We start from the raw sequence: 24,906 nt of genomic DNA, 5'->3' as shown, positions 1-24,906 counted from the left end.
GAGTCAACAAAATGGACACGACCATGATCGCTGCTCTCTTTTGGGCACAAGGTTTCGATTGCCTGCATCGCCTTCAGAGCACCCAACGCAACAGTAAGCGTAAATTGCCATACACCAATATCAACATATCTCTACAATCGCCAACTCGAAAACATGGGTGGAAACGAATTGTAAGCAGTAGCGTGTAATAGGGAGGTGGTTTCCATGGCATTGGAGCAGCTGATCCTTATCTAAACAGGAGATTTGAGGACAACCGCCAGCTCTTGTGTATGTTAGTTATCAGCAAGCAACTAACACGGTGGATCTGAATCATCAGCATGCCAACCAAGGTACTACAGTGATATAAACTTGTCATCCATCTATCAACTCATCGCTCTTTTCTCGAGTATAGGATGTTAAGCAAGAATGTTACTCCCGAGATATCCTTCTTCCATCGTCGTATCGCTCGCTGATTGTTGACAGCTTCAAAGCCCCTGGTAAGTGCTATGGCGGATGATCTTCTTTGTGAGTGATCCATGTACTCATATTTGGTATGACCTTTTTCTAGCGTTGTTTCATTGTTAATCCTCCTGCTTCCTTTGTCATTGTGATGTTTGGCTCACTTTAAGGTACAACCTCGCCATCTTGTTTCATGAAGCACATGCTCATGTTCCTTTTAGTATAGCTACCTCCCGAGATGCATATGCAAAGATGGATTAGGAGGCATGATTGAAATGGTGTAGACGTTGGCGTCTGAGATACCCCACTACCACAGCCCAGGACAACGGGATCCCATTGTGTACTTTACCAAACATCAACACATAAACGCCATTCAAATCATGTTGAGGCTTATAAGGAAACAGACCGAACGTACCTACCGAAGTACATATACCAACTACTCAACCCGACAAAACCTGGGCAAAGTGAGCTTAACGAGTCGTCTGGGATGCATTGCGCTATCACAACTTCATGACTGCATGATGAGAAAGAGGATTTAAAGCAAGCTGGTACGGCGTTCGGTGTTCAAAAGCAATGCAAGTAGAAAGCAGCTTGTACGGCATAATAAACCGATCCTATATTGCTTCATCCACTATGGATAGCTGTAGCCTCTCTATAATCATGCTCACCATTCATCAACCATCCCCTTATAATGTACTCCTCATTAATACGTAGTAACGACTATAAAATGAAATGCTCGTCATCATCATGTTTGTACAAAGTTGACTCGGGGCTCGGCAACTCGGGTCTCTTGGTCACTTCGGATATTGTGTTGGTGATAAAAAGCTAACCGCGTCAGCCATGAGACGCTTTCTTCAGGTTCATCATTTTTGAAGATGTGGTTCCCACCTTGTTTTCATTGCTGTTGTATCCTCAGTCTCGTCTATATGGCGACGTTGGTTGTCGGCTTTATGTCGATGTTGGTAGAGGCGTCTTTTATGATATGATGTCCTTGGTAGAGGCGTCTTTTATGATATGATGTCCTTGATGGAGGCGTCTTTTATGATATGATGTCCTTGATGGAGGGCGTCTTTATGTTACGATGTCCTTGATGGAGGCGACTTTTATGGCGATTGTTTACTTTAGTCTCGCAAGTGTTATAGTATCCTTTTGGATGTGGATTGCTAATCACCTCCTCGTGGTCACATCTGGGCAACCATTTTCGTCAACGTATTGACCTTAATGGGCTAAGTATTAGCAGCATTGTTCTTTGGTTTACGTATAGCAGATTATAGCTATGAGCTAACACAAACGATACATATACATGATAGAATCAGGTCTTTAATGATGGTAAAAGTGATGCAATAAAAGCTAGGATGATGCAACAAGAACGATTTTCGAATCAGCGGATGTGTGAAGTATATGGCCAGCCACCAAAGGAAGACACCTTTGCAGATAGCAACGAATAATGTGAAGTCCATACGTTTGCAAACAAAAGGAAAAGAAAGACCTTTGTAGGTTTACGTTTGTTGTTAAGTCACGCATGCCTTTGAGTTCCTTCTTTGTCGAATCCGTCATTGTATATATCAAGTGCGATATCGCATTCATTGCAAAACAACGAGGTGCTGCTACACCTTGGTATATCTTACCCTCAAAAATGCCTTCCATCTCACCAGACACATGCTCTGATTTGGTCAACGCCAAGTTTTCCATTTATGCATGACCATCATCATCACGCCTCCTATGTAGGCTCTTCGATAACGATCTTCTTAGTGTGGGCGACCCATCACTTTATCATGTCATCAATCATTCTACCAGCTCATGCATCATCCCCAACAAATATTTATCATTCTTTCCTCTTTGTATTACAGAAACACCCACGCCCACCATGCACATACATAAACACGATCAATGTTGTCGCCCCATCGGTTTACTCCCACACATCTTCTGTCCGACCTATTTAATTTCCACTTCTTCCACCTTTCCTCTTCCTCCCATTCTCAACTGTTGGTGCATTCTAGTATACAACTACCACCTGCGAACGATTGTCATCATATCTCTCTTTGATTGCTGACAACCTCAAAGCCAAGTTGATGTAAGTACATGTCATATTGAATAGCCTTTTTCAATGTTGTGAACATGCGCTGATCTTTATGGTCCATTCATTAGTGTGTCATTGTTATCCTACTTTGCTTGTCATTGCGGTGTTGGCTTTGAATGAGGTAAGATCTAATCATCTTTCTTCATAAAGCATATGTTGTTCATGTACTTTCTTTTGATGTAGCCACCTTTTGTGATGAATTTGTAAAGATTGGATTTGGTCCTGCCGCCAACCAAATAAGCCCTCTGATCATAAGGCTCAAAGTCATCTAGGAGGTCGTGTGAAATGGATGTCGACCATGTAAAACTCGATTTCAACAAATTAGTCGGATCAAGAAACCAGTGGAAGATGCGTACTACCAAGACAAATCCTTGAACGCGATATGTAGCTGCAAGCAGATACGAAGAATCCAGCGTAAACAAGAACCGGTGAGCAGCAAGTTTGAGTCCCAAAATATCATCGTAGAACACAAAGGGGGGTGTATCAAGGCCAGCGGAAGCCGAAGACAACATCCTCATCCCTTTGGACTCAAGAAGGAATCGGTGCTGCCGATTTTGGAGCTGTGCGATTGGTGCTCCATTCCAGCGAATTGGAGGATTTCCCTTGCGAAAATCGGAAAACACATGCATGACAAAACGTGCAAATGATGTGTATCGCATGCAACTGGTAGGTTAAATCATCGTATGTGAATATGCCTCGTTGACGTTTTATCATGACTCATAGCGCGAAACACGACATGCCAAGGCATTCACACCCTCGCATGCTGTTCGAGGTGCAACCCGTCGTCAATGATGCATTCATGCAGCGATTGATATCCTATGCTTTACAAGTCTGAAGAATGCCTAAGGCATGCCCCATGGTGTTTATTTTCTGTACGGATCATGTTTCGGCGAATGTCATATCCAGCTCAGAAGCTGTATGTATATTTCAGGAATACTACAAGGGAGGGTAATCGCAACCAAAAACGCAACGGCCTTGGCTTCGTTTTGGTCAACTATTACATACCAAGAAAACAAGGTCGCTGAGCCTTCAATCAGAAAGACGACAATGAATGAAGTGGGGTGAATGGAGACGAAGGCGGAACTTGTGATAATGTGGCCTTGGATACAATGAGCTGCCCAAAAATCGGTTGCTTGTAGTCCGTGCGTCCATGGGCGTTGAGCATGAATGCATACAAAATAAATTGTACATAGTTTAATTCCATAAACAATGCTCTTGTACGATATCGAGGGATGACGAGTCAAATGGTATAGCACGTTGCATCATACATCTTATGTACCGTAATGATGTTGCCCAATGACCTAGGATCGCATGTTAGCATGATTATTGGCTGGATCACATCGTAAAGAATTGGTGATGAGAACATGTTTATTATTACACAGGACCCATTACGGGTAAATTGACAAGGGAGGAAAATGGAGAATGCAAAATGTAAATGGTTAAAAAATGCTATGTTGTAAAAGATCATGATTAAGCTCCCAACAACTTGAGAGCAAGCTCTTCCTGATCCCGCAGGGACTGGGGTTCATCCACTTCAATAACGCGTTTCTTTTTGCTAGCTGGCTCGTCTTCATCCGATGATTCTTCTTGTGCTGCTGCCCATTTCCGCTTGAATTCTTCACGTTCTTCATCCACTTCACTTTCATCCATACTCTCGTCTTCTTCTTCTTCTTGGCTATAATCCTCTTCCTCTTCCTCTTCTTCACTCATCTCTTGATCTGCCATAGCCTCCTGTTGCTCTCGTAACTTGCGTCTGAGATTCCTTTCTTTGCGCTTTTCCTTTGCAAGTTCTCTGTCTGCTACATCGGCTTCTTGCATGTGCTTGGATTCTTGATCAATGTAAGCTTGTTGCTGTGATTTGGCATCACCCGCCTTTAAGAAATCTTGCTCATCCACCATTTCATACAATTGATGTGGCTATGATAGCTATTAGTATGACTTGTTCTTGATCATCCATGTTGTCACAGTTTGCTTACCTTGCCCTCATCATCAAAGACAATACGTTCACCTTTGGGAGCACGCTTGGCCTTTTCCTTTTTGGTCATCTTGGCTTGTCGCTTGGATAAGTTCTCAGCTTCAGCTTCTCTCATTTCGGCTTCATCCTCTGAACCGCTCAAGTCATGGTTGGCACGATTCACGGTGAAAAAGTCCTCGTCCTCATCCTTGCCAATGGCATCGTTAAAGTCGACCAACTTGTTGTAATGCTCTGAAAGGATATCTTGGTTCTTGCGCTGGAACATACGATCATACTTGGTCTTGACCTCATCCTTCTTTTCATCCTCTTCGGCAGGTTCCTTCAATGCCTCCAATTTCTTGGCCTTGGCAGCTTCTGCAGCTTGTGCCTGAGTGATAAACTTGATCTTGGGCACACCAGCCAAACCAAGGGCATGTGCAAATTCCTCTGCTGGAAGTTCGGTCGCCTTAAAGATCTTTTTGTTGCGTTGGAGGTATACTGATCGCATGTAGGATACAAAAGCCTAAAATAGTGTGAGACCAAATTCAAAGATAGAAAAGCATCATGACTTACTCTTTGACCAAGGTACTTGATTTCAGCATCTTGGAAACAGAAGCTTTGTAATTGTGTTTGGATGGATTGTTTCTTGTTCTCGCGAATCTTGATTTCTTCAATAGGGACCTTTTTCCTTTCAAGTTCCTCCAGCATGCCTTCAGCTTCGGTGGGAAGCAACATCATCAAAGCATGACCTTCAGCATCATAACGAGCGGTACGACCGACGCGGTGAATATAGGTATCAGCATCTTCTGGACAATCCAATTGTAAGACCCAGTCGACAGCAGGGAAATCAAGACCACGTGCAGCGATATCCGTACAGAAAAGAACCGCATATTGAGAAGTGGTGAATTTGCGGAAAATCTCGACTCGCTTTTGCTGCTTTTGTTTGCCGTGCAAATGTAACAATGGCACACCAGGTTGCAATTTACAAAAGCATTCAAAGATAAAACGTGCTTGCTTGCAACTCGAAATGAATACGATCGTCTTTTGCTTCAAATGCGTCTTGATAAACGACCACAAGATATCCAATTTGCGTGGCAATTCACACACCACATAATGCTGCGTCAACTTTTTGGGCGTGCTGTGCTCTGCCTTTTCATGAACGGCCACGTATTCGGGATCTTTGAGAGATAGGCGTGCAAGATCCTTTACAGAGCGAGTTTGTGTAGCTGAAAACAAGAGCGTTTGTCGACTGCGTGGTAAATTCTCAACAATGGCATTGATCGTCTTTTGAAAACCAAGATCCATGATACGATCCGCTTCATCCAACACTATGGAAACAAAGACGTTAGCTTTCATGAATGCCCATTATTCTCTTTTCCTTTTACTTACCCAACATTTGTAAATTGTCACAATCAAAACCAATAGATTGATCCATGTGTTGTAATAATCGACCTGGTGTAGCAATCAAGATGTTCATGTAGGCGATACGCTCCTTCTCTGCTTGGAAATCCTTGCCACCAATGATCAAACCAGCCGAGAAACTATGGTTCCTTCCAATCTTTTTCAAGACTTCAAAGATCTGCACTGCCAATTCACGTGTGGGCGAAATCACCAAGGCACCTAAGCCATCATCTCGGGTCCATTTGGCTCGTTCCAATATCTCGAGGACTGGAATAAGGAATGCCAATGTCTTGCCGCTTCCAGTCTTGGCTGCTCCAAGCACATCACGCTTCGCCAGTGCCAAAGGAATCGCTTTGCGTTGAATATCTGTCAATTGTCGAAAGTTGGCTCGCTTCAATCCACTGCCGGTCTTTTCAGTGATTGGAAGATCGTCAAAGAATTGCGTCTCGGTGTAGTTTTCCTGCAAGAGAAAAAAGGTAGATCGATTGAGTGACATGGTTGTCAAGGGAATGGCTACTACTTACAGGGTGTGCAGCCTTGATCTCGATCGATTCCAATTCCTCCTTCTTTTGAAGCGTCTTGTTCTTGCGTCCGTGACGAGGTTGTTGCTGTTGTTGCTTCTTGACCTGGGCCATGGCGAAATGGGGGTGGAAGGTGCGGGACAAAAGACGAAGAAAATTATTTCGGGAAGGAAGAGGTGAAAAACAGGTGGATTTCAAGAGCAGATGATGTTGCATGGATGGATGACAATTCCCCTCACCATCCCCATCCCCACCTCTTAAGTCTATTGGGTATATACGGTATATTGGATAACAAATGCATATAATAAATGAATGAAATCCTTGTCATAGAATGATGCAATTAATCGTATTGGGATGTCCTACAGCATCAGGTCGTCTTCGTTGATGACCGATTGTGTTGTATGTACGTCGTCGAGATCTTCGTCTTGCCATAATACCTTGCTCTTCGTTATCTTCATCATCATCATCTTGTATAACGATATCTTGCCATGAATAAAAGCTCTTGATGAATAACACAGCTCCTGCTGTAGACATGGCTGATTTAATGCCTTCTTCAGATACATTGGCACAATCCAATACTTGAATGTGTAGCGTCGTCCTATTATTATCGTTTCTTTCACGAAGGGACATGGCAATGGTGTGAAGGGCTCGATCCGTGATCATTGAGTTATCAAGCTCAAGATGAGACAAGTGACGACACACACCATAAAGAACAAGGTGGATAATGGCATCATCAGCAATGTGAGTACAGTTGGCAAGACCAAAATGTTGCAAACGAGGTTCATTATTAGCCAATGCTTTCACCGTGGTGCCAGTAATTTGCTGCAGGTCCTCGAGATCCAAATGCACCAATGATGTTACACGAGGTGCTAAGAAACAAAAGCCCTGATCGGTCAACAACACACAGCCTGCAAGCTCTAATTTTGAAAGCTGTGGTGTGGTATGCAAAGCAATATGCCTCAAAGATGCATCCGATAACCTTGCACATTGGGATACATTGAGATGGGATAGATGCGGCAATTCATTTTGCAGGAATGCAAGCAACGCTTGGTCCGTGAGGCTGATACATGATGCCACGCTTAAATGTTGAATATGGGTTAGGCAGCTTCCCAACGTGGCCATGGTGGTTTCATCGAGTTGTGAACATCCATTAAGAATCAAGATCGTCAAGTGCACACACGAACGAGCTACGGCTTGTACACCATGTCCCGAAACATTACGGCACCAAGCAATATTGAGTCGTTCAAGCAAAGGTAGTTGAGCCACTGAATTGATAAGCGTTGTATTGGTGACGGTATCGAGGCATGATAAATCGAGGGCATGAAGCTGTGTCGCTGAATGAAGGAAACAGGCAATGCTATGGGTGGATAAACTACGACAATCACGCAACTGCAGGTTGTGTATATTTGGACAATAATTGGATAAGGTACGTAGCCCGTGCCCTGTCAGCTGAAGACAACCTCTGTTGTAGTGATAATGTTACTCCCTCTTTCACACATTGTTCATCCTTTATGCTTACCTAAAGTTGGCTTCTCGCAAAAACCTGCCGGCTGCCATACCCAAGTGAAGCAATTGTTCGGATGGAATGACTCGATAAAAGGGTCTCGCATCAATCTTCGCCCATAAGGTCCCATCAAACGCCAACAGCTTCCATTTTTGACAAACCTGTAATTGTTTGTCTGGCCCATATTAGTATATATATACATGCCTTTTACCGAATCCCTTATCAAATGGGTATACGTACCCCTGCTGCCCTTAGTCGTTCCGTAGGTGGTAAGTAACCAAGGATCTTGATTTGGAGTTCATCAGGGAGCTGGAGGATAAGCGCATCCACCGGATCGTCCACTGTCATATGGATAAAGAAAAAGTGTAAAAGAAAGAGAGAGAAAGGAAAGAGAAAAAGAGTGCATGAAACGATTCAGTGTATGCCTCGGCCCAAATTGACAGCCATGTGATTGATTCTTTTTTGGCATTATTACAACAATGGTGGATGTTGCCAGTAGTGAAATCTCCGACTTGCATAAAAAGGATTTTTTGGGTTCAACATGAATAGCTTTTACTTGAATCATCTTTACAACGGGGTTCTATTACTCTCATCAAGGAATAGAAAAAGTAGACTATGGATTCAATGGCACACCACGTGAGCGACCTATCATGCACATTATGCATCCCACACATGATTTTTCCTTCCACCTCCACCTCCATCATCATTATCATCATACAAATTACCAAGCGAGCAAAGGATGAGTTGATATGTTTATTGCTTTAGACAGAGTCCAAGACAGGGGGCTCGACAAAGTCCTTGGAGACCTTGGTGCCAACATCACCAGCAGCGGCAGCACCACCATGAAGAGCGAGCAAGGCGGAGACATCGAACTTGGGAGCCTTGAGGATCTTGACCTTGCGAATGTAGGTGTTTTGCAAGGGGTAGATACCTTGGCAAGCCTTTTCAATGCGAACAGCCATAGCATCTTGAGCCGAGTTGGAAGCAGAGGCGGTGAGCTTGGCAACAAGTTCCTTCAAGTCGCAGCCGACAGTCTCCTCAGTCATGATGTCAAACATCTTCTTGCGGATTTGACGGATTTGAGAGCTTTGAGCATAGGTGGTCTTCTTGAGCTGGTTGCGACGACGAGCAGTGAAAGAAATGCAGAAAAGACGAACAAGGTAGCCATCGGTGGTCTTGACATCAACGAAGGCTTCAATCAAAGTCTACACACACATCCACATGAATATACATTTCCCATGATGATGAGATCCTTCCTTACCTGCCACTTCTTGACCATAGAACGAAGCTTATCAGAGGTCATGTCCATACCATAAAAGTTGGTAAGGCAGTTCTTGCCCTGGATTTCATCAACCTTGAGTTGGATCTTGCGGAAAGCACGAGCCTCATCCTTGTTCAAGTCACCAAGCGAAACTTCGACGACACGACCGTTGAGAGAGTCATTGGCGTTACGAAGACCTTGAGTGCGGTTGACCAAAGTCTTGCCAACTTGACGCACTTCAAACATGGAAGGAGCCTTGATATCGTACCAGTCCTTACGGGTGAAGGGGTCCACGCTATAGTCCCATTATGAGCATCCATCCAATCCACCTCCCCCCATGTGGGGTCCATTGTCACTTACACCTTTTTCTTCAAGCCCTTCTTTCCTTTGCTAAGACGCCTATCGTTTCAAATGTGTAAAATTTAGTGCCATGTCGAATCTATGCTGGATGGGTGTGTGTTGTCATGGTGAATGGGGGAGGTTAGCTTACTTGTTCTTGCCAACAGCTATAAAAAAGATGCTATTAATATTCTATCATGATGGATGTATAAAGATGAATGGATAAATGATGCATTGACTCTACTTACCCATGATGGATGGATTGGTTCAAAGAGGAGGATCTACTATGGCGCACACGCTTGATTTGCCTATGTGGTCCCACCCCCTCCCTCCCATTTCAGCATTGAGTTGGAGAATAGCGCTGAGCCAATGAAATTTTGTTTTTTTGAATGAACTCTTGCCTCCCCCTCTCCCCCACGTGGCTCTGCATTAGATAATGCTTGCTTATCGTAGCACACAAGAAGTACATAGACAATGAATGCCATCCTGTATGATCCAACACCTATAACCCTCCCATTCCAACAACAATGAATCACTTTTTTCCCGGGAATCCTTCCTTTTTTTATTGTGTTAACTCGTCCAAAAACTTTTGTGCACCTTCAACAATGATCTCATGCTCAACACTATGAATCCTATTTTCTAAATCCTCCAATGAATCTGTTTCAAGAATAGGCACTTGTCGTTGCAAGATGACCTGACCACGATCGACATCGGCAATCACCTTGTGGACCATGACACCGGTATGTTGGATCTTGCCTTGTTTATAAGCATCATAGGCTCTTTCAATAGCATGAGCACCATCAAATTGACCGGGAAGGGCGGGATGAAGATTCATGACATTGTTGCGAGGGAAGAAGGATAAGAATTCGGGTGACAGAATATGCATAAACCCTGCGAGCACCACAAGGTCGGGTTTATACTCTTCTTGGATCGTCTTTGCCAACTCAATATCAAAGTCCACACGTGTCTTGCCAGCATCCTTGAACTTTTTCAATGAAAATGTACGCGTTGGAATGCCCACCTTGGCTGCACGCTCAAGTCCATAAGCCGCTTTACGATTGGATGCCACCACCACAATGTTGGCCTTTAGTGCACCCGACTGAATGGCGTCAATAAGAGCTTGTAAATTGGAGCCCGAGCCTGAAATGAGAACGGCAATGGTAGGAAGAGAAGCCATTTGTGTATATATGTGCAAGTGCTGTCAAGGTGAAAAAGTGAAGGGTGTGGTGTGTGTGGTGTGGTGTGGTATGAAACAGCAGCCCCAAACTGAAGCATAAACCCAGCAATCCAGATGGGTGGCTTGCTTGATTGATCTACCAACGCGCTTGTACGGACCACAGCTACCACTTCGCGCTCATTCGGATATCGGACTTTATGCAGTACCGAGCCTGCCAAGTTACTTCGCCACACGCATCTCAAAAAAAGGCAATGACACGTCCCTGATCTCGGCAATCGGATCCATGCAATTATCCGATACTTCGCCACTTTATGCAACATAGCAATGATGCACGCCATGTCGCAATTCGTACATATTATCCGCTTTAGTCCTACAGCCGATTTGCATCATATATAAAAGGGGATCACCATTCATCGTCAATCAACATCATTCAATCCATCTTCAATCTTCAATATCAACGACAATATGACTCGCAACAACCAACAAGTTATCTTTTCTCAAGTCTGCAAGAACTCTATTCCTGTTCCTGGTGAACATCTTCAAGTCCTTGCATCCGACATTGATCTTGATGCTCCCCTTGCTGATGGTGCTTATATCGTCAAACACCTTTATTTCTCCATTGATCCTTACTTCCGCCATGGTCTCGCCAACTTTCCCCCTAACATTTGGGGCTTCCAACTCGGCGAAGTGGTTCGTGGTGTCGCATTGGGTGTCGTCTTGCGTTCATCCAATCCCAAGTATCCTCAAGGTGCCATTGTGCTTTCCGGATTTGCTAAAGCTCTCTTTACCGAATACTCCATCATCCAAGAATCTGAACAAGACCATTATCAAGTACTCCTGGAAGATGCCAAGGCCTCCAAGGTCCCACTTTCCAATTATCTCGGTGTCTTAGGTGTTGCAGGCATGACTGGCTATTACGGGTAAGTTGTACTACTATACATACATCTTTTTTTGATCCACAACATGTCACTCATCGATATCATTATAGATTGTTCGAACATGGTAAACCTAAAGCTGGCGAGACCATTTTTATTTCCGGTGCAGCAGGTGGTGTCGGCCAATTGGTGGGTCAATTGGCAAAGTTGCAAGGATTGCATGTGGTAGGCTCTGCTGGCACGGATGAGAAGGTTGCCTATCTCAAGGAAATTGGTTACGATGGTGCATTCAACTACAAAAAGTCCGACATGGGTGCCAAGCTCGCTGAACTTTGTCCTAATGGCATTGATCTTGTATACGAAAACGTGGGTGGCGATAGTCTCAACACAGCTATTGCTCACTGCAACAATTGGGCAAGGATTGTCATGTGTGGAACCAGTGGTCATAAAGCCAACGGAGGTGCGGTGCCAAACCTTTCCATGATGATGCCTAAGCGCTTAAGGATTCAAGCCATCAACGCTCACGATATCTCTCCCGAAATGAAGAAGGAATTCACACATCAAGTCACAGAATGGATAGTCCAAGGCAAGATCCAGTACCGAGAATACATTACAGAAGGCATTGAAAATACTCCCAAGGCCGTGGCCGATATGCTTGGTGGCGAAAACTTGGGTAAAGCAATCGTCAAGGTGGCCGATCTTTGAGCGTTCTTTGTATAAATACGTAGTCTTTCTTTTTCTTTTGTAACATAAAATATGGAATGATTCATGGATCACGAGAAGAATGAAATGTGTGTGTGTGTCTTATCGCTATTTGAAAAAAGGGATGATCATGGAGGAGGTGGGCTGAAGCACAGGGTCCTCTTTTGCTCGCGTAATAATGAGCACTGCTTTTACCATGTTTAGCAAGAATCCGGAACGCAATTCGGATGTACATATGGATCGGAAGACTGGTGCCTAGCTTTCCGGTAGATGCATATTGCGTGGCATCTATTAGGGTTGTTACTATTTTACATGCATCCTAATACAATGTTCGGATTTACATGCAATCGATGATATTGGCCATACCGCTTTCATTCAGCTTATTGCTAAAATAGTGATCCTGTTACTGTGAGTACTGCCTTAGGAGTTAAAAAGTACAGCAATGGGTGTATAGTAGAGGGTAGAAATAAGGGTGGTCATGTTAGAGCACGAGGAAAAGAGCATGGCATTACACTCCTTTTTTCTTGCGGAGGCCCCGATTGGGAGGTGGAGTCTCAACACAATGAACGTGCTGGATTCTATATACAAGGAGTTACATTTATACAAGAAGGAGGGCGTTGAAATCGATATGCCTTTATTGTTTATGCAAGCACATATGCAGTGATGATGATGGTCCTATAGCAGCAATTAAAAGGTTGTATACATTCTAGACACGTGGGCAGGCTTATTTTTACAAGGATGGTGATATACATAAACCAATGCATTGACGACCACAATGTGCTGGAAAAACTTCATGTCTCTAGCACCTACTATCCCATATGGCGGATTTACTGTAAAAAGTTGCATGTGGTGGGTGAAGATGTGTGCGAGGCTTTTCTTCTTTCTCCCCTGGATCATGGCGTGTGCTAACCTCCTATCCAGAAAGGGGGGTATACCCCACACCTCTATCATAGCAAAAGTTGCGAGAGGGCATGAATCAAGATGAAGAAAGAAATGAGAACAAAAAGATGATTGGATCCATGTCAAAAGGTGCAATGCGATATTATTAGATGCACGATTGTGCATGCCGTCGTGCAACAACAATGAGTGACTCCATGATAATAATGAGCCATAGTAGTAGAATGAATCTTGGTTTTCCCCCAATATCTCCTTTGTTGTTGACGATCTAAAAATTGGCAAATGCATTTCGAGTCAATGTGTTCTTTTTAAAGAGATTCCCGGTATATTTAAACTTTTCTTTTGCACATTTTCTTGCACGGTTTTACCCATCCATTGTAACGCTGTAGTACCACCATGTCGCGTTTCGATCATACCAGCATGCCACCACCACCACCAGCATCAGCGATACATCATCAGGTTGATAAATTGCCAAGTATCACTCTTCTTCCATCGTTGGGTGTTTCATCCATCAATCCTATTGAAACGCTACCTTCATCTTCACATGTTGGTACAACAACAACAACAGCAGCAGTATCGGCTACCGACATGCAAAGATTGATGGCAGCACGATACCACCAGCAGCATCATCATCCTCTTGATCATCATCATTCTCCACCTCTTACACCTACTACAGCATCATCATCGCCGTATTTTGTGGATTGGATGGAATACAACAAACGCAGGTATTCAGCTGCTGATGTTGGTCCTTTTGGATTACGCATCTCGAATCAAAACCACCATGTCATGGATGATAGCACTACAACAGCGAGAAGAGCATCCTCAGCAGCAACAAGTCATATGATGATGGATCCATCTTCAGATAACAACAATCATGCAACTATGTCCTATCGCACCATGCATGAATACGATGCAATGCTTGAAACATCTCATTTTCAGCAGCAGCAGCATGTGCCAAACAACGAGGAGGAGGCGGCAAGTCGACGAAATTCTTCGCGACGTCGATCCTCAGGTAGCAGCAGTAGCAACGAGAACAACAATGGCAGCGTTAATAAGCATGTATGCAAATACGCATATTGCGGTTGGAGTTTCAAACGCTATGAGCATCTCAAACGCCACATGCTTGTGCATACGGGTGAACGTCCTTTTGCATGTCAATATCCTGGTTGCGGTAAGACGTTTAGTCGATCCGATAATTTCAGGGCACATTGTCGCACACACAGCAAAAAGTCACCCACAAGTAGTAGTGCCTTTTTCAAGGATCATGACAACTATTATACTTCTTCATCATCAAGCAGCAACATCACAAGAACAACGACTGCTGCAGCTGTCTCTGAGGTATGTAAAAAGACAATGATTGTTGACCATTTTGATATTGATGATGCTATGTGGGATAGCCTTTGCTTCCACCCACAAGTCTATTGAGCAGCAATGATCAAGACACGGCTGGGTATATGGATCGATTGCCATCGTTGGATTATCATTCGTCTTATTACCATCCAGGCTACACTACTTCACCATTGCAACAACCACCTCCTTTACCCGACATCGCCTCACCTTCACCTTTCCATATGCCATCTTCCTCTCCTTCTACGACTATGGTATCATCATCCAGGAAAAGCAGCACAAGCAAGCAACGCAAGGGTAGCACTGATAAGCATGCTCGATCCCATGTATGCCCTCATGTAGAATGCCAACGACCTTTTAAGCGACTCGAGCACTTGAAACGACACATGCGTATCCATACCCTTGAGCGACCTTTTTCATGCAATTACCCTGGTTGTCAAAAGACATTTTCACGATCGGATAACCTTTCTCAGCATATGAAGACACATCAACGCCGTGAAGAAACCAGACAAGGACAACCTCTTTTGCTGTAGGATGATCCTCATCATCATGCAGCAGCGTGAAAAAAGGACCCCTTTCTGCATATACAAGTTTCTCTTTTTTCTTTCCAACTTTTGTACAGACACGCACAGCAGCAACAACAACACCACATACATTCTCACACTCACATCATCACACGCACTCACCACCACGTACAACTAGCCCTTTTTAATTTATATTATGCACATTTTTTCATGCTTCTTTTTCTTTAAGGACCACAGTCTCCTATGTCTTTTTCTCTCTCTCATTTCCATTCACTGATGATATGCAGACATCACTTTTACATGTTGCCAAAAAGTTCTCTTTTAATAAATCCAGCAGGTCAACGTCTTCTTCTACTAGATCACGTGGATGGGATCCCATTTTGTAAATACCTCCAGCATTGAATTGGGCAACCAAGGTTTCACCAAGACCATGACCGACAAGCGATTGAGGATCGCGTTCATACACCCTGATCTCGGCATTGGTAACTCCATTTCACATTTGACAGTGTGGCGCGTTGCTCATGGAAGAGTATGGTAGGTGGTGCTGAGCGATTGGTGGTGGATGCTGCCGTTGCCATGCAGTCCAAAGGTCATCACGTCGCCATGTATACCAGTCATCACGACCCCAAGCACTGCTTTGAAGAAACACGCAATGGTATGTCTATATCAACGAGAGGGACCATGCATCAATTGAACATTATAGTATGCAGGAACGTTACCAGTGCATGTTTATGGCGATTTCCTACCACGTACTATCTTGGGTCGTTTCTATATCGTGTGTGCCATCCTACGTCAACTTGTCCTTGCCATGACGCTTCTTTATCATGAACGCAACTCGTACGATATTCTATTCATTGATCAATTGAGCGCATGTATTCCATTATTCAAGCTGTGCAGCTCATCACGGGTAAGTGGAGGGGGGTAGTGGATGGTGAGGGTGGAATAGACCTAATGTGGTATCATCTCATAGATCTTATTCTACTGCCATCATCCAGATAAGCTCCTGACGGATCGGAAAACGAGTCTCAAAAAGTTGTATCGTGCCCCCTTTGATCGGTTTGAGGAAATGACTACAGGTAAGGAAGGGGATGGGGCATCATCATGCAGCCATGATTGACGTATGGATATGGATAGCGATGGCCGATACAATTGCTGTCAATAGCGAATATACAGCCAGCGTCACGCGACAATCATTTCCTACCATCCTCAAGGCCTTACGTGTCCTTTATCCACCCATCAACTTTACAGCCTATGATCGCCAGGTTGATGAGAATGATCCTTCCGTGCAGATCCTTGCTTCGTAAGTAGAGATCTTGTCATGTCACACCATGAACAAACATGATTAATTGGTCTTTTACCTTCTTAGATCCAAGAATACACTCTTATCTATCAATCGCTTTGAACGTAAAAAGAATGTTGAATTGGCGCTACGTGCTTTTGCATCGCTCAAGTCCACCGTGGATGATGAGACATTCTCAAAGTATCGTCTCATGTTGGCAGGTAAGCATGGATTCTATTGGCGAGTGTGCATGTGTGCTAAGCCAAGTGTATACGTAGGTGGCTATGATCGTCGTGTGAGTGAAAATGTGGAATACCTTGAAGAATTGGATACGTTGGCTCGAACACAATTTGGATTGCGTACCTTTATCCTTTATCCCAATGCTTTGGAAACCCCACCAGCGGATACACATGTCGTGTTTCTATGTTCTTTTAACGACTCGCAACGCACCTATCTTCTTCGCCACTCGACTTTGATGTTGTACACGCCAACGAATGAACATTTTGGCATTACACCTGTCGAAGGCATGTATACCGAATTACCTGTCATTGCCACGAATACGGGTGGTCCCTTGGAAACAGTCAAGCATGAGGAAACAGGGTTGCTTTTGGAATCGGATCCTAAAGTATGGGGACAAGGTATCAAGGATATCATTTCTGGTCGTTATGATGCCAAGGCCATGGGGCAACAAGGGCGTCGACATGTACAAGCCATGTTTTCACTTCCTGCATTCGCTGATCAAATGCAACATGTCTTGGATGAAATAATCAAAGTCGCACCTTCTACGCCTACTAGTTTAGTCGTACTACCCATGGCTGTTGCTATATTGGTTGTTGCATTACTCTTTACGATGTACTACTAAAAAGTGTCATGCCCATATCATGTTGTTCTTTCACTATGGATGAAGCGATGCAATGTATATTTAAAATGCTATGTCTAGTCGGCTGTTTATTGTTATTCCAACGCTATGCCTTGCTAAGGACTAATCACTGAACCAGCACCAAGGAATGCTGTCAGGCTATAAATGCTATCACTGATGTATCGAGCTAAGGCGTTCAACGATGCGAGTCTACCAAAAGTATCTTTGTAAAGAGTCAAGTGGGGAAAGAGATGTTTGCGTAAGATGAACCACCGTCACGTGGATGGATTGGCTAGCGTGGAGTGCAGAATGAATGATTTCCACCTCTCTCTTGACTCAGAAACACACCGCTAACATGGCTACAACGATCGATCGTGAAAAGGTATAACCACAAGGAAGAATGTCTACTATGACAACTGTTAACACAAGGTCGTTTTAGGAATGCCCTTTCTTGTTGCGTATCTTTACACGAGTGGGTGGTCATCACGCGTAAGTAGACTGCTGCAAGATTCACCCCCATGCACGCCATTGCTAACGAACACGCACACACACACACACACACACACGTACACATAGAAATCATGAGTATACCATTGACTCTGTGCCATCAACAGACGAGTTGCAACTTTACACTTGGTAGGGTTCGCCTTTTATTGGGGGTATTGGATATATGCTAATATGGATGGGCTGATTGTTTAGGATGAATGCCACTTTGGAGGAACTAGCACAGTTGATTCAAGAAGTAGTACCTGACGCACAACATCCTGATGCTCGTGTAGCATTTCGACTGATATACCTTGACAGCCAACGAGCCACGTATCGATCGAGAGACATTGGACGTGTTGTGAACGCCAAAGCCAACAATGATCAACAAAAGACCCTTGACGACTGCCGATTCTTTATTGGCGATTATTTGGATGTCGCTATCTACATTGGTCCTCCAAAACATGTATCACGACGAGGCAGCGATTGGGGTGCTAGAGAAGGTGGTGGTCCCATGCGAAATCGATTAGGCGGTGGTGGTGATCGTAGCGGTGGTGGTCGTTTTGGAAGAGATCGTGGATCGTTCCGTAGAGATGACAGGCCTTTTGGAAGACGAGATCGTTTCTAAAGAGAGGATCAATTGAAAAGCAATAAACGTATGCCCATCTTTTACCATATTTGAAGGTGCACCTTTGGAGAGATATGAATGCCACTGTTGAGGATGATCAACCACAATGCTCCGATGACAGCTTGACGAGAATAGACATTGTCCAAGCCCATCACTTTTGTTATGTACACCTTGGGACATAAATGTAATCAGCAATCGAAAGACATGTACCATACGACCACAGGGTATATAAAGAACTTGAAAATTCAACAGAATCCATTTTCATTATATTGAACAGGATAATGAATGTGAACAAAAAGTCCATACAAGAGTAACTAGTTGGGGTTGTGTGTAATTGGTTCTAGCTATTGGTATCACTCTTATTGTTGGATCGACTTTTTAGCCGCCAAGAGCGCCCATGACAGCATCGGCGCCAGGAATTCCATTACCGACACCACCTTGATTTCCGGGTGTAGCACCTGGAACACCATTTGCACCGCCAGCAGGAGCACCACCAGTCGCTTTTTGTATGACCGGACCAACAACTGGGACCTTGCCAGCAACACCGTTAACAGCCCCTGTAGCTTGGTCCAGGCCTGGGGCGCCTACACCAGCAGGAGCAGCTTGGATGCTAGCCACGAAGCAGAGAGCAGCAATAGAAATGGAAGCGAAGAAGCGCATTATTACGTATGTCTTGTGTGTGTGAGACTGTAAAGAAAAAGAAAAAGTTGGTGATTGACTGAAATGCCCAGTAAAATATGCTTGCTTTTATATAAGTTTTTCTGTAATGATCCCATTACGACGACTCCTGATCTCTTTGGCTTGCTCCTTTTGCTATACCTCCTCCTTAACAGGATTTCACAAGAAGGCATCTCCTTCTTTCAGAGTTAACCTTACGTATATTGTAAAAATTGTAGTGTATGATGAGCGTCAAAAGAAGGGAGGGGTCGTCCTTGGTATCTCCCCTTATTATCAACATCTACACCTCCCTCCTTTCCTCCCTCCTTCTTTACCCGTGCTGTTCACGCCATCTTTTTTTTTTTTTTTTTGCTAAAGGGGAGAATGACAAGACGCTCAATAAATTATCGAATCAAATATGCTCTCCATGATGTTTGACTCTATCTCTCCCCCTTGTGGCTCTATGGGATCATTTCTAACTAGCCAAATTTACTTGAGATCCGCCTTCGTGCTTTTCCATAGAATGTGTGAATGCATGATGCATTCAAAATCATCAACAAGTACCCGTATTTTCACGAAAAGTTGATCACGACGGTATATACTATAGCTTCTTGGCCATGAATGATATCATGATACTGCTGGTGGCATTGCGTATGGCGTATACTAGTAACAATTCTGCCAGCAGGTTTTCTTTATCCCGTAACGGACCATTCATTTTTGAAGATCCACGCTGATTTGCGTGTCAAGATCGGCATGTACGGCACGTAGCTCATATCACATAGCAATGCGCAAGAGCACTTCGGATCCCAGCTTTAGAGTTTAGGGAGATCGTAGCAAGTTCTCTTCTGCATAAACAGCCCATGAGATAGAAACGCCGACGACTCCTGTCATGTCCACGCATACTCTTGTTCGTGGAGACAAAAGTAAAGGATGTGCATGGCTGAATCTTAACAATCAATTGGCTTGTCTCCTCAAATCGAACGTTTCTTGGCTGGTCGTCAAGATACATCATTATACGGCGCCGCCGACAACAGCTGGGCATGGGTTGATCTCCGTCATTTCACGATCCTTGATATGTATACACGCATCACAGGGGAAGCACCGTTTTTCATTCTTTGTTGGCTCTCACCGATGTTTTACAATATGGCAGGATCAGGCATTGCTAATGATGTTTTTCCAAGAGGATCTTAATTCACACAAAAGAGTGTATGCTCAAGATTCCATAAGCGCCTTATTATTCATCACCCTATAAGCATTGATTAACCCATGTATGGTGGAGAGGTAGAATTTTCAACGATGAAGAAAAGCCGGATCATTGCTCTACATACCTCCGACCGGTCTTTTGAGAAATGTAATGATTAAAATATCAACATGGATGAAAAGCGTTCTTCATAATCAACATGAATTGACCAACGTGAGTCTAGCAAGTACGTAATGAACAACGCAATATCACAAAGGGATTAATTTTCAATATGGCAGCCTTATCAATGACAGCAAAGGGAAAATGAAATCATCTTCATAAAAGTAAGCCGGATCATCAATCACGTGGCTTATAGGCTATGGCCTTGTGTGATCATATGTACCATGGTAGTTGATTGTTTTGGCGTTGGTGTCAGCTTAGCTCCATGAGCCTTGTAGAAGCTTACTATTGAAACCCCCTTTCTATCAATGCCACTTTGGCAAGGCACCATTCTTGATCAACTGTGGAAACAACTTTACATTCTCAGACTCACATCACCACTGCAAAGTAAGGGCTCACTATCGCAACATGGCATGATCATCCTTGGCCATATTATCCACCACCACCTGTAAACGTCCACACGTTTGCTTCCTTGCTCTTTTAGTATCGTTGATTTTTCCATCACACACACGCACACACACACGCTATAAATGCATCCACAACCATTTCAGAGGCAGCCACCTTTTGTATGCTGCTCACTCTACTCCCAATACCAAAGGCATGATGTTTGGTGTCTCATCAACCAACCCCCTTGATGAGTTCCCCAAGGGATTCACTGTATACGTATGCACGTCATTCTCGCTTGTGCTGCGTTGCATGTATACGTCCACATTGCACCCATCTACTCGCATAGCACTAACCATAGGAGAGTGTCGATAATGGTAATCAATCAAAAAGGTGATCCGATCAACGTATGTGTTGAAGCGTTCAAGAATGGGTGAAGGAAGCAAGCAAAGCACTCAACAAATGGGTGAATCAAAAGGCCAGGAAATTTTTCGTGCGTGTGCAACCTGGATCAAGGTTTTGAAGAGTTGCATTAGCGTGCGGATTCTAACGCCGATTGGCAAATCGTCCTTTTCCTTTTTTTCATGCCGCCGTGGCTTTGGTATTGGTTGCACAGTGGGACAAGCAAAATTTTTTTTGCCACTTTAAAAGCGGGACTCAACCCAGCAACGTTTTGATTCCTTCCCTTTTCTACTTTTGATACAACTAGGTATGTCGTATGCGTATGTGTGTGTGTATGTACATGTCACTTATTGAATCATCTAGTTCGCCATGGGTAAGGAGAAGACTCACGTTAACGTCGTCGTTATTGGTCACGTCGATTCCGTAAGTATATAAAAGAGGGTACTTGTTATGCTTAGTGAAGTTGTTTGCTCATATCCTATTACAGGGCAAGTCCACCACTACCGGTCATTTGATCTACAAGTGCGGTGGTATTGATAAGCGTACCATTGAAAAGTTCGAGAAGGAAGCTGCCGAACTCGGTAAGGGTTCCTTCAAGTACGCCTGGGTTTTGGACAAGCTCAAGGCTGAACGTGAGCGTGGTATCACCATTGATATTGCTCTCTGGAAGTTCGAGACTCCCAAGTACCACGTTACTGTCATTGATGCCCCTGGCCATCGTGATTTCATCAAGAACATGATTACTGGTACCTCCCAAGCTGATTGCGGTATCTTGATTATTGCTGCTGGTACCGGTGAATTCGAGGTAAGGGCAACAAAAGCTGCATGTAAAAATTTTTATAAGGTTCTAAGAAATTCCTTTTAGGCTGGTATCTCCAAGGATGGTCAAACCCGTGAGCACGCTTTGCTTGCCTTCACCCTTGGTGTTCGTCAATTGATTGTTGCTATCAACAAGATGGACTCTACCAAGTACTCTGAGGCCCGTTACAATGAAATTGTCAAGGAAGTTTCCACCTTCATCAAGAAGATTGGTTTCAACCCCAAGTCCGTTCCTTTCGTTCCTATCTCTGGCTGGAATGGTGACAACATGTTGGAGGAGTCCACCAACATGCCTTGGTTCAAGGGATGGAACAAGGAGACTAAGGCTGGTGCCAAGACCGGCAAGACCCTTCTTGAAGCCATTGATAACATTGATCCCCCTGTTCGTCCTTCCGATAAGCCCCTTCGTCTTCCTCTTCAAGATGTTTACAAGATTGGTGGTATTGGTACAGTCCCTGTTGGTCGTGTTGAGACTGGTGTCATCAAGCCTGGTATGGTTGTCACCTTTGCTCCCGCCAACGTCACCACCGAAGTCAAGTCCGTTGAAATGCACCACGAACAACTTGCTGAAGGTGTTCCCGGTGACAATGTCGGCTTCAACGTCAAGAACGTTTCCGTCAAGGACATCCGCCGTGGTAACGTCTGCTCTGATTCCAAGAACGATCCCGCCAAGGAATCCGCTTCCTTCACCGCTCAAGTCATCGTCTTGAACCACCCTGGTCAAATTGGTGCTGGTTACTCTCCTGTCTTGGATTGTCACACTGCTCACATTGCATGCAAGTTCTCTGAGCTCCTTGAAAAGATCGATCGTCGTTCTGGTAAGTAAATCTTTTGATTTTGGATATAGGTGTTGAGCTTAATCTCTTGATTTTGCCTCAAATCCTCTTCCTTGATCATTCTCGATTACTTTTTTTATCATTTGCTAATCCAAAACACTCTCCATTTCATTCAAAACAGGTAAGAAGCTCGAGGATTCACCAAAGTTTGTCAAGTCTGGTGACTCTGCTATCGTCAAGATGGTTCCTTCCAAGCCCATGTGTGTTGAAGCTTACACTGAATATCCTCCTCTTGGTCGTTTCGCCGTCCGTGACATGCGTCAAACCGTCGCTGTCGGTGTCATCAAGGCCGTTGAGAAGGTTGATAAGGCTGGCAAGGTTACCAAGGCTGCCCAAAAGGCTGGCAAGAAATAAGTGCATTTTTAACTTCATTTCCACCACATCCATCATCTTTTAAAAAACTTTCTGTTTGTACAAATGTCACGTAAATAAAACTACCTTGCATATACTAGGATCATGTACGCATGTTATACATGGCTTGGGATATTGAATACCGTCGCATCATTGGGGGCTTGCTACTTTACTACAGCATTGATCACCCATATGATATACCAAGGGTGCCCAAAACATACGCACCTTGCTTTGTCAAGATGAACGGAATGCTTCTCATATCAAAAGAAGGGCCATTGCTCATTTGGTTTTGCAAAGTTGAAAGACACACGTAAAGGTAGTCGACATAGGGTTAATGTATCGGATCTCGGATTGCTGTCGCCGATAATTAAATTGGGCCTTTACTCGATTCAAAGTGTCAAACGTTAAAGCGTCATCAAATGAATGAGATTGGCCCCACCAAAAGTAAGCAAGAAAGAGACATCCATGTTATGTACATCTAAGAATATACACACCCTTGGCCACCATGATATGGCAATTGGTGTTACAGCCATCATTGCCAATCATCAAGGAAATCTAATCTCCACAAGCAATTTATGCGTGTATAACGTAATCACAATGGGGTAGTAAATTTTCGGAAAAAGGCGGAAATGATTCTCTTTATGATTTTTATACATACTAACACAGTTCATCTAAAAGTGGGATGGAGGGGTATTTACACGAAAATCTCTAGGGTGATGATTAAAAGACGGCATCCAACATCTTTCTAGAGTATTCGACACCAAGGAAAGTAGCAGCGTTGGCAGGGAAAGCTCTCAACATGGCAGGACCAAGACCACGGAAAAGGGCAGATGCACCATCAGCCTTGATAGTCTTACCCAAACAATCAAGCAAACCACTATAAGTACCAGCAGGAGCGGATTGAAGACGCGACTTTAAGACATCGGGAGGAATAGCAATGGTCCACATGGCAACGCCAGCGGTACCACCAGCAACAAGAATAGCACCCAAGCTAAGATCTTCAGGCTTAGAACCAGCAGGTGTCAATCCCTTCTTGATCAACTCGTAGGCAACAAAGTAGGCAGCTGAACCAGGAGCATCACGCAACAAAGTAGCACCCGTACCACGGAAAATGGAACGCAAACCACCTTCCTTGTAAAGCTTAGCAACCACATCCAATGGGCCCTTGTATTTGGCTTCACCACCTTGACCTTGAATTTGCATCAACACCTTGACACGTTCAGAAGGAGCCATGAAAAGAGTAGTAGGGACAGCACTGAAGGCACCAGCAAAGGTTGTTTCAGCAAGAGTCATGGGTGACTTATCGCTCTTGTCGCTGCGTGCAGCATACACAATCTTCTTGCCAAGATCATAAGACTACATCATGATGATGACATACCTTGTTAGTGAATCCCTTCTCCTTTTCATCATCCATTCCCACCAATACACTTACAAAGAAGCTGACAGCAAAGATAGGTGTGATACTAGCGAGTGGGGTAGCCATACCACGATACATGCCGAGAATACCATCATTCTTGATGATTTGCTTGAAACAATCAAAGGTGTTCTTGTACAAGCCATGGGAGGTTTGCATACGGACCTTGACAAGATCAAAGGGTTGACTAAAGGCCATGGTAAGCATTGGGAGTTCCTCCATTCCTCTCTCATGAGTCAACTTACCCAACCATGACCGAGGCCATACCACCAAAGCCACCAGCAAGGAAAGACTTGACGGAAGAGGCGGTCGAGGAAGCAGCAGTGGAAGGAGCAGCAGCAGGCTTGACTTCTTGCTTGGGAGTAACGGGAATGGACACTTGCTCGGATGACATTGTTGGGAAAGAGTGGAAAA

The 24,906-nt window shown here is 44.1% G+C and overlaps 11 protein-coding genes across 11 annotated transcripts; 5 read left to right on the top strand and 6 right to left on the bottom strand.

Moving 5' to 3' along the window:
• Positions 1 to 3,988: 3,988 nt before the first annotated feature.
• On the bottom strand, positions 3,989 to 6,508 carry O0I10_008395 (uncharacterized protein; the record flags this gene model as incomplete). The annotated part of the gene is made up of 5 exons (XM_058488398.1): positions 3,989 to 4,435; positions 4,495 to 4,995; positions 5,046 to 5,800; positions 5,862 to 6,333; positions 6,398 to 6,508. 5 exons carry the CDS (start codon positions 6,506 to 6,508, stop codon positions 3,989 to 3,991), a joined length of 2,286 nt encoding a protein of 761 aa, XP_058340868.1.
• Positions 6,509 to 6,718: 210 nt separating this feature from the next.
• O0I10_008394 (uncharacterized protein) lies at positions 6,719 to 8,246 on the bottom strand (the record flags this gene model as incomplete). The annotated part of the gene is made up of 3 exons (XM_058488397.1): positions 6,719 to 7,856; positions 7,914 to 8,059; positions 8,139 to 8,246. 3 exons carry the CDS (start codon positions 8,244 to 8,246, stop codon positions 6,719 to 6,721), a joined length of 1,392 nt encoding a protein of 463 aa, XP_058340867.1.
• A 413-nt stretch (positions 8,247 to 8,659) lies between these two features.
• Positions 8,660 to 9,750, bottom strand: O0I10_008393 (40S ribosomal protein S1; the record flags this gene model as incomplete). The annotated part of the gene is made up of 5 exons (XM_058488396.1): positions 8,660 to 9,103; positions 9,160 to 9,454; positions 9,520 to 9,558; positions 9,650 to 9,665; positions 9,747 to 9,750. 5 exons carry the CDS (start codon positions 9,748 to 9,750, stop codon positions 8,660 to 8,662), a joined length of 798 nt encoding a protein of 265 aa, XP_058340866.1.
• A 310-nt stretch (positions 9,751 to 10,060) lies between these two features.
• On the bottom strand, positions 10,061 to 10,675 carry O0I10_008392 (phosphoribosylglycinamide formyltransferase; the record flags this gene model as incomplete). The annotated part of the gene is made up of 1 exon (XM_058488395.1): positions 10,061 to 10,675. The coding sequence occupies one exon, from the start codon at positions 10,673 to 10,675 to the stop codon at positions 10,061 to 10,063; it is 615 nt and encodes a 204-aa protein (XP_058340865.1).
• A 465-nt stretch (positions 10,676 to 11,140) lies between these two features.
• Positions 11,141 to 12,255, top strand: O0I10_008391 (uncharacterized protein; the record flags this gene model as incomplete). The annotated part of the gene is made up of 2 exons (XM_058488394.1): positions 11,141 to 11,595; positions 11,664 to 12,255. The coding sequence occupies 2 exons, from the start codon at positions 11,141 to 11,143 to the stop codon at positions 12,253 to 12,255; spliced, it is 1,047 nt and encodes a 348-aa protein (XP_058340864.1).
• A 1,290-nt stretch (positions 12,256 to 13,545) lies between these two features.
• On the top strand, positions 13,546 to 15,029 carry O0I10_008390 (uncharacterized protein; the record flags this gene model as incomplete). The annotated part of the gene is made up of 2 exons (XM_058488393.1): positions 13,546 to 14,487; positions 14,547 to 15,029. The coding sequence occupies 2 exons, from the start codon at positions 13,546 to 13,548 to the stop codon at positions 15,027 to 15,029; spliced, it is 1,425 nt and encodes a 474-aa protein (XP_058340863.1).
• A 421-nt stretch (positions 15,030 to 15,450) lies between these two features.
• On the top strand, positions 15,451 to 17,161 carry O0I10_008389 (uncharacterized protein; the record flags this gene model as incomplete). The annotated part of the gene is made up of 7 exons (XM_058488392.1): positions 15,451 to 15,502; positions 15,559 to 15,675; positions 15,731 to 15,927; positions 15,991 to 16,096; positions 16,155 to 16,320; positions 16,387 to 16,520; positions 16,578 to 17,161. The coding sequence occupies 7 exons, from the start codon at positions 15,451 to 15,453 to the stop codon at positions 17,159 to 17,161; spliced, it is 1,356 nt and encodes a 451-aa protein (XP_058340862.1).
• A 352-nt stretch (positions 17,162 to 17,513) lies between these two features.
• Positions 17,514 to 18,269, top strand: O0I10_008388 (uncharacterized protein; the record flags this gene model as incomplete). Its single annotated transcript, XM_058488391.1, has 4 exons — positions 17,514 to 17,540; positions 17,598 to 17,647; positions 17,735 to 17,794; positions 17,858 to 18,269. The coding sequence occupies 4 exons, from the start codon at positions 17,514 to 17,516 to the stop codon at positions 18,267 to 18,269; spliced, it is 549 nt and encodes a 182-aa protein (XP_058340861.1).
• Positions 18,270 to 18,647: 378 nt separating this feature from the next.
• Positions 18,648 to 18,929, bottom strand: O0I10_008387 (uncharacterized protein; the record flags this gene model as incomplete). The annotated part of the gene is made up of 1 exon (XM_058488390.1): positions 18,648 to 18,929. The coding sequence occupies one exon, from the start codon at positions 18,927 to 18,929 to the stop codon at positions 18,648 to 18,650; it is 282 nt and encodes a 93-aa protein (XP_058340860.1).
• A 2,512-nt stretch (positions 18,930 to 21,441) lies between these two features.
• On the top strand, positions 21,442 to 23,081 carry O0I10_008386 (translation elongation factor EF-1 alpha; the record flags this gene model as incomplete). The annotated part of the gene is made up of 4 exons (XM_058488389.1): positions 21,442 to 21,495; positions 21,560 to 21,877; positions 21,938 to 22,709; positions 22,849 to 23,081. 4 exons carry the CDS (start codon positions 21,442 to 21,444, stop codon positions 23,079 to 23,081), a joined length of 1,377 nt encoding a protein of 458 aa, XP_058340859.1.
• A 717-nt stretch (positions 23,082 to 23,798) lies between these two features.
• On the bottom strand, positions 23,799 to 24,886 carry O0I10_008385 (uncharacterized protein; the record flags this gene model as incomplete). The annotated part of the gene is made up of 3 exons (XM_058488388.1): positions 23,799 to 24,434; positions 24,511 to 24,679; positions 24,738 to 24,886. The coding sequence occupies 3 exons, from the start codon at positions 24,884 to 24,886 to the stop codon at positions 23,799 to 23,801; spliced, it is 954 nt and encodes a 317-aa protein (XP_058340858.1).
• Positions 24,887 to 24,906: the final 20 nt, after the last annotated feature.

The sequence above is a fragment of the Lichtheimia ornata genome (genome assembly GCF_029851405.1).
Source record: "Lichtheimia ornata isolate CBS 291.66 chromosome Unknown scaffold00044, whole genome shotgun sequence".
Taxonomy (NCBI): domain Eukaryota; kingdom Fungi; phylum Mucoromycota; class Mucoromycetes; order Mucorales; family Lichtheimiaceae; genus Lichtheimia; species Lichtheimia ornata.
The sequence above is the reverse complement of the archived record's forward strand: the minus strand, read 5'-3'. Positions and strand labels throughout refer to the sequence as shown.